The sequence below is a fragment of the Paramacrobiotus metropolitanus genome, unplaced genomic scaffold, assembly GCF_019649055.1.
Source record: "Paramacrobiotus metropolitanus isolate TYO unplaced genomic scaffold, Prichtersi_v1.0 Parri_scaffold0000072, whole genome shotgun sequence".
Classification (NCBI taxonomy): Eukaryota; Metazoa; Tardigrada; class Eutardigrada; order Parachela; family Macrobiotidae; genus Paramacrobiotus; species Paramacrobiotus metropolitanus.
In genome coordinates, this window is record NW_026570292.1 from 158460 (window position 1) to 170110 (window position 11651).

Consider the following 11651-nt stretch of genomic DNA (forward strand, 5'->3'; position numbering starts at 1 on the left):
CCATTATGTAGAATCACAGTTTTAGAGATCATTGGTTAAAACTTAAAATCAGTAATGCTGTAGTGGCCGAGCGATATGTCACTCATCTCCGATAGCCGGGTCAGCGAGTTCAAGTGCCTATATGGTTGTCAATTTTGCAAATTAACTACCTAGTAACGGCCTGAAAAATATATTTTTCAACTCCTTGCAAACAAATTTAATTTTTAGACCAGGAGAATAAATGTAATGGTGAAGGGAGCAGATTTTAACCCCAAGTGACAATTTATACAATTCCGGCACTATCTGTAACAGTATAAATCACTAAAACCGTAGTGGCCGAGTTGTGTACGGATCCTTCCTTGTTGTTGCCAGAATCTAGAATCGAATCCCACCAAGGGCAAATATTTTGTAAATAAAGTGCTGTAAATTAAAGTGAAAAATATCTTTTTATTGGTCTGTCTTAAATTTTAATCAAGATGAGAAAATCTGAATATCATGGATTGAATTTTACGAGAATATTGCGAAAAGAATTTACATAATAGTGGGATTTTAACACACTTGCAGTGGAAACGGCATTTTTAACTAAAATGAGTACATGGTTTAATTGTCGAAGATTGCTACCAACGAGAACATCAACAATATTATTCAGCAAATTTAGATGAGATTAGTCTACGAAGAAAAACAGAGCGCAGGAAGTTTCTCAAATTAATTAAAATCAACGGGAAGATTTTGCCGATTTCCTTGGATTTCCTATAGCGGATTGATCATTGACGCGACGCTTCAGACTGGCGACGCTGGCGTCTGCTTCCTTTAAATTATGACGCAGTGAATCAGCGATGGCGTTGAGAGTCTGCCCGGCAGAAACAACTTCGGTGCGAATGATATCAGCAGAGGTGGGCAGCACAGTGTGAGCACGAGCAGGACGACGAGCTGGAAGGAATTCCTTCTCGGGCGCAGCATAACGGAAGTTCACAGAAACAGGAACTTCTCCACTGGATGAACTGGTTGACGGTCCAGGATCGTCCATAGCTCCCGAAGGGACAGCAGGAACACGCACATTCCCCAATTCAGATGCGGCATTTACAATAGCAAAACACATATCGTTCACTGTGAGATCGCCAAAACCATAGCACAAATACGGGCAATCGGCCTCGTGCGGCTGCATCCGGATTGCTATAAAATCAGAAAATAAAAGTGGAGGAATACGGTATATTGGCAGCCTTGTTAAAATTAAAAATAAAAATAGAAGCTTACTGAGAGTGCGTCCAAATTCGGTCGAGAGTTCTCCAGCGCGTACCCATTTCATTCGCGCATCGACGCAGGGATGAATAAACAGCGTTCCATTCCCAGTTCGTATGCGTCCCGAACGAAGCAGTGCCAGCAGTGCCTTTCGGAATTCAATAGGAAAATGTGGGATTTCCACAGCGTAAGTGTTATGCAGCCACACGAGTAATTCCTGGCGAGTAACTCCGCATCCAGCTTCAAGAAGTACACCACAGATGGCGGCACGGAGCTTGTAGGTCTGGTCGATAATCAGAACGGGGCGACGGCTCCGAAGACGCTCAGCTTCCCCCAGGATGAATCGTCCATCCACATGTAGTTGTTTCAAAAGAAATCCAGGGGAAATACTTTCCTCCAAGTACAGTTTTACACGAGCGGAAGTGAAATCGTCATGCAAAGTGCAGATAAACTCCTGCATATCGGTAACATCCACTAGTTCGCTCTTCATAAAGGCATCTAGGAGGCGAACTTGTACACAAGCCTTCATTGCCTCCTGACGACGAGCCTTCAAAGTTTCCATGGGCTCCAGCGGTTTCTTGAGCATCGCGGCAACGTCGTTGCAAAGACGCCGAGTTCCGCGCATATCGCCACGAGAGGGAGCACTCAGGCAGTACATGGCGCCTACACAGTGCAAAATATTAATTAACTGAAAATGCTGATAATTATAAACACTTACCTGATGTAGAGAAGAAAAACAAAGGATGTCAATACAATAAAATCAGAAAAGGAAAACAGAAATAAAAGTTCGCGATAAGTCTTTAAAAATTCGAAAAAAGTCTAAGTACTAAAAAACCGGGAGTCAGCCGCACGCGGGCAGTAGCTTTTTCGAGATACCGAAATTATCCCAGCCACTGTGTGCCCACGGAGAACCCCCGCGCAAAACTGGTTCGGAAAATCCGGAATCAGTGTTTCCGGTCTTCCTTTTGTTAAAATATTAATAAATAGACCCTAAAAAACACTTCCATCCATAAAAATTACGGTGAAGAACAATGGTTGTCGAAATATGAGCGGATTTTATTAGTACTTACTCATCGGAAGTCGAATGCCTGTCGACAGGCAAACCACCATGTTATGGCACTGACGTATAAAACTGTATAGTACAGTGTGTAACATGCCGCATCTAAACTGGAAATTTCTGAGTTTTTGAAGTTCTTTATTTCACTTTTGATATTTGATCCCCAAGTACCCCCAATCGCGGTTTCACCTTTCGTCATTTTATGGGTTCTCTGCATAAAAGCTTGACGGGAAGCATGTCGCGGCGATTTTCCCCTGAAATACCGGAGCCAGAAGATGCAGTACCTTGGCGACCCACACCGCCTACTCGCCAAATGCGTGAGCGTGGCATTCTGGAAAGGCCAAATGCAAACCGGCATCCGATGGGTTATCAGCCTGGATCGGCGGCAGATCGTGCGGAGCACAGAGTGACGCGAGCACAGGCCCAAGCAGCGGATTTTGCGGGAGAATCCAGCGGATCGAGCAGCACCGAAGAACAACCGATCCCACCTAACAGTTCAGACCGTGCAGATGTTGTTCGCGGGAACCAGCGCCGTGGCGCATTTGCAAGCACGCCAGAACAGACACGTTGGCGAGGACAGCCTTCCTCGTCGTCCAGCAATAGCAGCACACCACCTGGAGGCAGCAAACCTCGGATTCGCTTGGTCGAATCGTCGGACTTGTCAGAGGGAGATAGCGGCACCAGTGGACATGCTGCAGGTAGATGCCGTATTTTATGCTTTTTACCTTAAACTATCTTATGACTCGTGGTGAATTGCTGAATGTTAAACCTATTTTTAAGATTTAAATTAAAACCCTATTTATCGAATTATAACACGACATGGCACACGATGGTTACTTAAAGGAAGGAGATCTTAATTAATTTTAACCATGTGGCAGGAAACGGAAATGGTGTTGTACGCGTTTCACGCCCCGGGTTTGCTCGACGAACTGGTGTGCCGGAAAGGCCTGTTCAGCGCAGCAAGCGGCCACAGTTGAATGCGGTAGGCCTCGGACGAGAAGACACGGAGACTGAGCCTTCGTCGGTCGACTCAGTAACACTGAAGTTTCCTGATTTGGCCGTGGCTGACGATAGGGATGATATGGCCGTCGCCCAAGCCGTTGATCCAAGTGTGGATGTCGCCGGTGAGCATTATCATCGCCTTTGGTTATCGAATGATGGCAAGTTAATCCACCGTTATGACTTATTCAAATGGACTCAGAAGTTACCAAAAGAAATTGCCTATGAACTCAAAAGACAGTACCTATATTTACACCCAGCTTTTTCTGTCCTGTTTAAAGCGCTGAACCAGCATCAAGCGGAGGTTAAAGCTGCGGCTGAGAATGCTGGTCAGGACGGCGAAGATTCGGGCGACGACGCAGACGCCGAGGATGGTGAAGAAGCGGACGGTGATCAGAACGGCAGTGATACCAGTGGTTCGTTGGATACACAAACGGATGGCGATTCTCCCACTGATCACTCCACTAGTTCCGAAACCAGTGAGGAAACCAAAGCCGGATGGGAGCATCTTCAACGCATTAAAGCAGAACGCCGGGTTCGCTTCAGCAGTCTAATCGGATCTATTAAGCGCAAGTTCGATGAAATAGACGAAGAGGCCGGAAGTAGTGCGGAGAAACCGGAGGCTGTCAGCATTTTCCAGCCCCTATCTACAAATACTAAGCCAATGGACAAGAAAGATGATGATTCTCATTCGGACAGCGAAAACGAGCGTGAAATGCGGATTTTCGAAGATTCGCTTATTATTTATTCGGACCAAGAAGATGTACCGATGCCCGATTTTGAGCACCCGCATATCTTGCCGAAAAAGTCTGCTGCAGAAGTCGCAATGGAGGAAGCGGATGTTAGCGACTTAGTGGATTTTGCTGATGAACAGCCAGAGGAAGAAGAACAGTCTCAGCTGTGCGTCGATGACGACGAGCAAGCGGAAAATGTTCCAGCAGTAGCGGCAGTGGTGCAGATGCAAGTTGTCGTCGAACAGCAGGAAGAAGAGCCACGCTCGGAGGAGTTGCAAGTTGGACAGCTGACACCAGTCCGCAGCCCCATTTTGGATAATCGTGGTATTTTTCCTCTCAACCCATTTTTGCCATCGATTTTTATCAAATCGGCATAGTTAACCTTCATCTTTCGTATGAGCTTGTTGTTACGATTGCCTTTATAGCGAGATTAATTAGCGATTTATTGCTATATAATATTTCATCTCTATTTTTGTAACCTTAATTTGACCGTGAATTTTTGCGCCTTTTGTACGCCCGGAATAGCTAACTGCAGTCTTTTGTTGCCGCGGTGTGCCTGGTAAAATTTTTAATCTGATGATTTGATCATGCGTGGAGAAGCCGATGCTGTGACGTAATCTATCTAACTCCTATTAAAAGAGCTTTAACCTGTGATGGTGATTGGTTGGCTCGAATGAGGTTTGAAAGTGGGGAAATTTCCCAACACACCGGCACGCTTGATCAGCCAGCAGGCACAGGTATTTAAACAGTTAAAATTAGCACAGACTGCACAGTGCAGTTCCTCATTTTAAGTTGCACCTTTTTCAGTCACGCCGCACAGGCCGTGTATTAGTTCCTTGTTATTTCGTTATTTTGTGTGGAACTTTTACTTCGCTTTATTGCTGGCTAAGGTCACTTGTTCTCGTAATGATTTGCTATGCCGCCAATTGATCCGAACCGAGCTTTTGAAAAGCTCGTTGACGCCGTATTTCAGTCATCGCAGACGGCGCAACAACAGCAACAGTATGGCTGGAGAGGAGGATACCGTGGTGGCCGTGCGCGCGGCGGATTTCGCCCGTATCGCCCTATGTACCATCGAAGTCACGGAAGCAACAACATCCGTCGTGGGCCATCTGATTGGATCCGTGGAGGCAGACCCTTGGGGGAACAGGGTCCTGCTCCGAATGCTGCTGGACCAGATGATCCGGCTCAACGAGTGGAGAATTCCGGCGTCCCTATGGAGGTCGACGTCGCGAACCCTGCGCAGGCGCCTCCACCAGCTGAAGATCCGAGTCGCGGAGTTGTGGGCCAGATTGTCGCCGCTCCTCCTCATGCTGATCAACATTTATCAGGCTCGTCTATCCTGATTGTCGGAAGCGTGCCAGCCAGCGTAGCAGCTTTACCACAGCAGCCCGGGCAAGCAGTACCAGCAGTCAGTGCACTTCCGGGATTGCCACCTGGAGTCGATGCCTTCGCAGTACCGGTGAATACGAATCGTGACCGTTCAGCTTCGCGAGACCGAATCGGGAAACCCTCGCATGATTTTGTGCCTAATTTCGTTGCTGACCAAGAGTTACTCCAGCAGAAGCAGCGAGAGTCGGAGATGGAAAAGCGACGTAAGATGGCGGAAGAAGTCAGTCGCCGTCTGGATGCCGTGTCAGCCTCGTCGAGTGCGGGACAGACAGGATTATTTTCCTTGGCACCAAGCAGCAGCAAGTGCTATGGTAAATTCTCATTTATTTATTGTTAATTATTACTCGTCATGGGCAGACATTTTTGATTTTGTTGTTGTTCTGTGATATTACCTGACCTGACCTAAATGTTGTTGCTCTTTTCAATTTTGTTGTTTTGGATTTTTACTGGTGTGTGGCGCGTCATTTTCAAAAGCCACTAAGTTGTTTCTTACGCGTTTTGTGTGTTTGTTGTTAACGGAAATGGGACAAATCCGGTTAGACCGTCGTCCCCAAGTGCAGTATGAACCGTACGCAGCCCTCAGGGACCCCAAAATAATGAAATGTAAAATCCAAAAAAAAATAATAAAAAGCTAAAAAGGTCGTCTGGGTGCTTGTTCCTTCTAATTAGTAGTTAAAATTAATATTAAGTACAAACACTCAGTAAAATATGAAATAAAAAGAGCTAAGCAAGTATAACCGGTCGTACAAGCCAACCAGTACGGATAAGCGAAAACTCGTTGTGCACAGATGCAATAGTACAATACCAGAAGTCAAGCCCTTTAGTCTGAAAATCTAAATATATGGCCAGTACGGTACAAGTTTTGCCATAAGTACTAGCTAGTTTTCATTTGTGGTCGTGATCGGAAGCCTACACTATCATGGCGAATAAATCGCAGCGCAACAACACGTTTTTCCAACGTTACGCTTCGGGTCGAGAGGAAGAAATGACTTCTCGTTTGGCTGCAGCTTCTGTGGAATCCGTCAATAAGATTCCTGTCATGATTGGATATGCGCAGCGCCATGGGTCCTCGATCGCCACTGAGTTTGGATCGCCGCGTAGCTATCGTACTGAATCTATTTCGTCGTTGTTTTCTATGCCTGACGAAGAACGAGAACCGAAGGAAGCACCGAATCAGCAAATGGTTCGCGCTGCTCAGCTGATTAATATGGCACTGGACATGATCGATACTGTTCCTCTGGATCAACGAACGATTGGAAAGGATGTTATTTGCGACGGTATGACTATTCAGCGTTGGGAAAAGGTTGCCCCGCTGCTGTACCGAGACACTGTGGAGCAGTTGAATGGAGGCGCCTCGCAGATGGCTGAACCACATTCTGCGCCTACGGCATCGGCCAACACGGGAGGATTTGGCTTCTACAGTTTCCCGTTGTCACCACTGAAGGAGAACTCGTCGGAAGTGCGCTCCAGCAGTTCGAACAATAAGCCTTGTAAGTTGTGCATCCAAGAGAACAAGGAGCCCAACACGGTTTGAATGGTTTGCGTATCTTTTACCGCCCATGTGTCGATAATGACTTCGTTTCTAGTTTTAATAGATAATAGTTTCTTTATTTTTGTGCTGTTTTGCTTCGCATGATAATCTGTCTATTAATCTGGAAAAGATGAAGCTACTCAGCGGAAGCCGATAATTCCAATTAAAATTAAAAATTAGAATAAGCGCTACAGTGTATTTCCGGTTCACGCACCAACGGAGTGGCAGTCTGATACATTTCCGGTACACACATTGCTGCATCACGATTGGATGTCCACAGCTATATTCAGTACATAAAGCAAAAGTTGATATTCTAACACGAGTCAAATTTAGAAAACCTTACAGCTCTTACAGAATTGTCTCTGAGTCTAAAATGTCGGCCAAAGTTGTTACTCGAGCCGCTCGTCGCGTTGTTACGCGTGGTGCCAGACGTTTGGGCATCAGAGCTTTGGAAGCATATGATCGCGCTCAGCAAGAATGTCAGAATATGCTTGCTGCAATGATGGTTTATGTGGAAACGATGGAGGATATGGATGAAGTCCGACGGGAGAACGATAAATGGGCTGAAGAAGAACGACAGGAAGAGCATATTCGGGAGATCCTGCGCGTGTTTGAAACGGATGAAGAATCTCAGCGTTGGATTCGGACGGCAAACTTGTGTGTAAATTTTCGTGGTCGACTGATAAAGAAAGAGCCTGAGGAGCCTTGGTCGTCTCCTGCTGCGTTTGATATCAAAGGCTATGAAGAATGGTTTTCGGAGTGTATGGGCGATGTTCGAGAGCCAACTCCACCGCCAGAACCTGAAGAACCTGTCGCAGAAATGCAGATATTGGAGAGAGAGCCGTCCCCGGAGATTCCTTACTCACAGGTCGTGCGACTGGATAATACGGGTAATGTCCAGGAGAACGTGCAGCCTCAATATGTCTCCATTATCTCTCTGCATAATTTCCCTCGTTCCGAATAATTAGAATTATGGCGGAATTTTTATGTATCATATCTGATTTCTCATATCTTGCACTTCATTTTGCATTTTGTACATTTTTGTAGCATTTTTTGCGAAATTTGTCAGGATATATTTGTACAGATCTAATAATTAAAATCACCGTACAAATATCCTCTAATTCTCTGCAATTAAAAGATCTGGAAGAACAGTATAAGTAATTCAGTTTAAAAACTATTATTAAAGCCTAGTGCCTATACAGAACACAGAAAATTCATCGCACAAAAGGCACAGTAGTACATAGTAGATTCTAACACGACTGGATCCTGGACCTCCTCCTCGCCAATCCCATGGACTTCCGGATGCCAACGACGCTAGGATCCACACATTAACATCTCACACGGATCAGGCGTACAGTCACTGGGCATCGGATGGACATGCGTGGATTGTGGCGAAGGACGGGAGATGGATCAGGGATGGAGCGCTCACAATCTCACGGGATGTTGCGGATGGACTTGTTTGCGTTGGCAGGAGCCAAGAAACGTTTGTGGGGGTGACGTGTGGAGGAGTACGTACGAGGGATTCCACCGTACATCCACTGACTGTCCGCCTTCACCTGCAAGTACAACACCGGATATCAGCACCGATCAGTTCTGTGATTCGTTACATTTATGGCTTAGCGGTGTATCTGATGTTTTTACTTCTGAGTCTATTTAAGTCTGAGATTCTACTAATATCGACAGAGATTGGATTTCAGTCTTGGATTTCTGATCTGACGACTACTTGCTTTTAACTTTCCTTGTGTTGTGCATATGATTGTGTGTTAGCGGAGTAAAGCATCTTCTGTGATTATCGACGTTCGTAATTTATATCGGATTATAGCGTGGTAAACACGGTATGCTCGTACTTCGTTCGACCCGCATATGTGACGACCGGAACTTAGGAGTATTCTTCAGCACAATCGCTTAGGGATTCCTGATCTTCGTGTTCCTGAACCTACCAGATTCCATACATTTCCTGTGATCCGCTGTAACAATTGAGACAAGAGTTGCGATACTCACTGAGCAAGGCAGGGATAGTGGTTACGACGATCCCGTCCGGAGAGTTGTTAGCTAATCGTGTACTTCTTTGTACCATTGGCAACCTCATAACACGACAGGATTGTCCTGAGCAATAAAAGATAAATTTTTCTTCTAATATTGCGTCTAGCCAAGAGAATGCAAAGTTTGTACGCGCTCCGCACAGCAGACATTCAAGGAAGCAAGTTTCAAAAATGTGAAAACATGTTTCCCTGGGCCCTGGCTAAACCTTTTGTATTCAGTCGATACTGTATACAATGAATTAAAACAGGGCGTGTAACAATAATTTGATTCTGGGGAAACTAGTGGCTAGCCAAAATAATGAGAAACTATTTATGCAATTCAGATATTCAGTTTTTCAGGCGCAAATCGCAATGGTGGTTTATATGTTTCGCTGTTTAACCGTCTTGTTGTAGTATTTCAATATTGTCGAATGTAAAACGAAAAAGCGCGAAGAATATCCAACGTCGCGTTCACTATAGCAGTCGGGATCTTGGAAATTGCCGGACCAATAACATTTTCACATGGTTCGCACACGGGATAATTACAAAATCCAACCCGGCATACGCTGCAGTCTCGACTGCCAATGTTGTCGTTCAAGCATTTGCATTGGCCGGATATTTCACTGCATGCAAGGCTGCCAGAGCCTTGGATCGAGCAGCGACACTCTGAACAACCGTCATAAGGCGAGAGGTACGTCCCCACTCTGCACCGATCACATATCCGTCCAGCAAAATTTCGGCTGCATTGGCATTGTCCGGTTTTGCATCACACGGCAATGTTGTCTCTCCATATGTATACTCTGTTCCTCTGCGGACGCACCCACAGTCTACGCAACCGTATGTACCGTTCATGTACTTCCCGTACGGGCATTCATCTCTGTCTATTATAAAAGAAAAGAAAATCATGCATAAAAAATCGGTAACAATCATGAATTAAATAACTGGCTGGACATGGCACACTGTTCACGCTCAGTATTAAAGTATCTTTTGCGCTACGCAATACCACAACGCCTTCGTTACCGGATGGTGGGGCGGTGGAGAGTTTTGTTTCCAGCAAAAACAAAAACGCCACCCATGGCAGATATCCCAGAACATTGCAGTGCAGCATCATGCTTGAATGCAGATTACAAGATAGCTTGCTAACAGATTCTCTGAGTAACTAACAGTCTGTAAAATTCATGACGACTAACGTTGGAATTCAATAATTATGCCGGTATTTATATGCGTTGCAGTTAATCCATTAGCGATGTATACGCGCAGTAGTCAGAAAACAAGCAATCAGCCATGTTCCATGGTTGGATCACGTTATGCCCGGGGTGATAAATTTTTTGCGTACATCTTTCCATTGGAAATGACTTATTCATAGTTTCCGGCAACGAAAACCTGCGCAACTTCAACGTGCTTTGAGCTAACGGTATCTAGCTAGAGCCGTTCATATCAGGGGGTACTCGTACAGATTTAATCCTATGCAGTGATGTACAGATAAGTCTCCATTTTTGAGGAATATAGGCATTATCCTGGTTTTACTGGTTAGTGAGTTGGATATGCGGCGAAATGTCTGCTGCCACTTATCCCGCGACTACATATTTATTCTCGGCGAAATGTATCGGTGCCGGTTCGATGAGTACATAGCCGGAAGAACAAAAATGCTTCATCGTACTTCATTATGGTATTCAAAGCCTGGAAATTTCTAATTTGGCCAATAAAACAAATCGCTTATGAGTTTGCTTGCCAAGCATATGTTTTCGCTTGTGCAACTGTATATCAAGACAGACTACAGTATAGAACATACATATTTTAACACACTTTCGGTTCGGGAAATAACCTCTCGGCAGGTCTGATCGGATTGACGTGTTTTATTAGCGTGTTGTGCTAATGTTCCATGGTGTAGCATTGACTGAATAAACCTAAACCTAATTTTTGTACTGTAAGACTTTGCTTTTTTGTTCGAGCTTTAGAATAGTCCATCTGACTCCATCATATCGTATAGATGACCCTGATCGTCGTAGACACACTGGGCTGATAAAGTAAAAGCAACAAGAACTTTTCTCTGGCCTCTATCCAATGAAAATTTGTATGTATTGTACTGTAATTAAGCTTCCAGATGAAAATGGCAAAACTCATTAAATGTTATTTATGTTAGCTTAATAATCATCGTCTTGATTGTCTTGAACCACTTCAATACTGCCCAATGTAGAACGAAAAAGCTCGAAGAATGGTCAGTGTCGCGCTCGCAATCGTGATGGGAATCTTGGAAATGGCCGGCTCGATAACATTTTCACACGGTTCGCACACCGGAAAATTACAAAATCCAACACGGCATCCGTTGCATGACTGGCTGTCAATGTTATCGTTTTGCATTTGCAATGGCCGGTCATCTCATCGCATGCAAAGTTACCAGAGCCTTCGGCAGAGCCCCGACACCCCCAGCAACTAGTACCGCCACCACTTAAACCATAAGTCCCCGGTCTGCACCGATCACAAGCGCGCCCAATGACGTTTGTATCGCATTGACATTGTCCAGTATTCGTATCACACGGCTGTGTTCCCGATCCGTACGGATCTGTCGTTCCCCGCCGGTAGCAAGCAGTTTACACAACCGCAAGTACCGTTTATACAAGTTCCAAATGGGCAGGGGCTGTCATCTAAAGAAAAATCAAATAGATTGTATATAATATTATTTAACTGTGTCAGAGGCG

The 11651-nt window shown here is 45.1% G+C and overlaps 1 protein-coding gene and 1 long non-coding RNA gene across 2 annotated transcripts; one reads left to right on the top strand and one right to left on the bottom strand.

Moving 5' to 3' along the window:
* Positions 1 to 3144: 3144 nt before the first annotated feature.
* LOC129594855 (uncharacterized) lies at positions 3145 to 4385 on the top strand. The gene is made up of 3 exons (XM_055491707.1): positions 3145 to 3220; positions 3262 to 3399; positions 3556 to 4385. The coding sequence occupies exons 1-3, from the start codon at positions 3145 to 3147 to the stop codon at positions 4383 to 4385; spliced, it is 1044 nt and encodes a 347-aa protein (XP_055347682.1).
* A 4087-nt stretch (positions 4386 to 8472) lies between these two features.
* Positions 8473 to 10181, bottom strand: LOC129594912 (uncharacterized). The gene is made up of 4 exons (XR_008691240.1): positions 9973 to 10181; positions 8933 to 9833; positions 8779 to 8867; positions 8473 to 8487 (listed from the first exon to the last, which is right to left on the bottom strand). It is a non-coding gene; the product is annotated as an uncharacterized LOC129594912 (long non-coding RNA).
* Positions 10182 to 11651: the final 1470 nt, after the last annotated feature.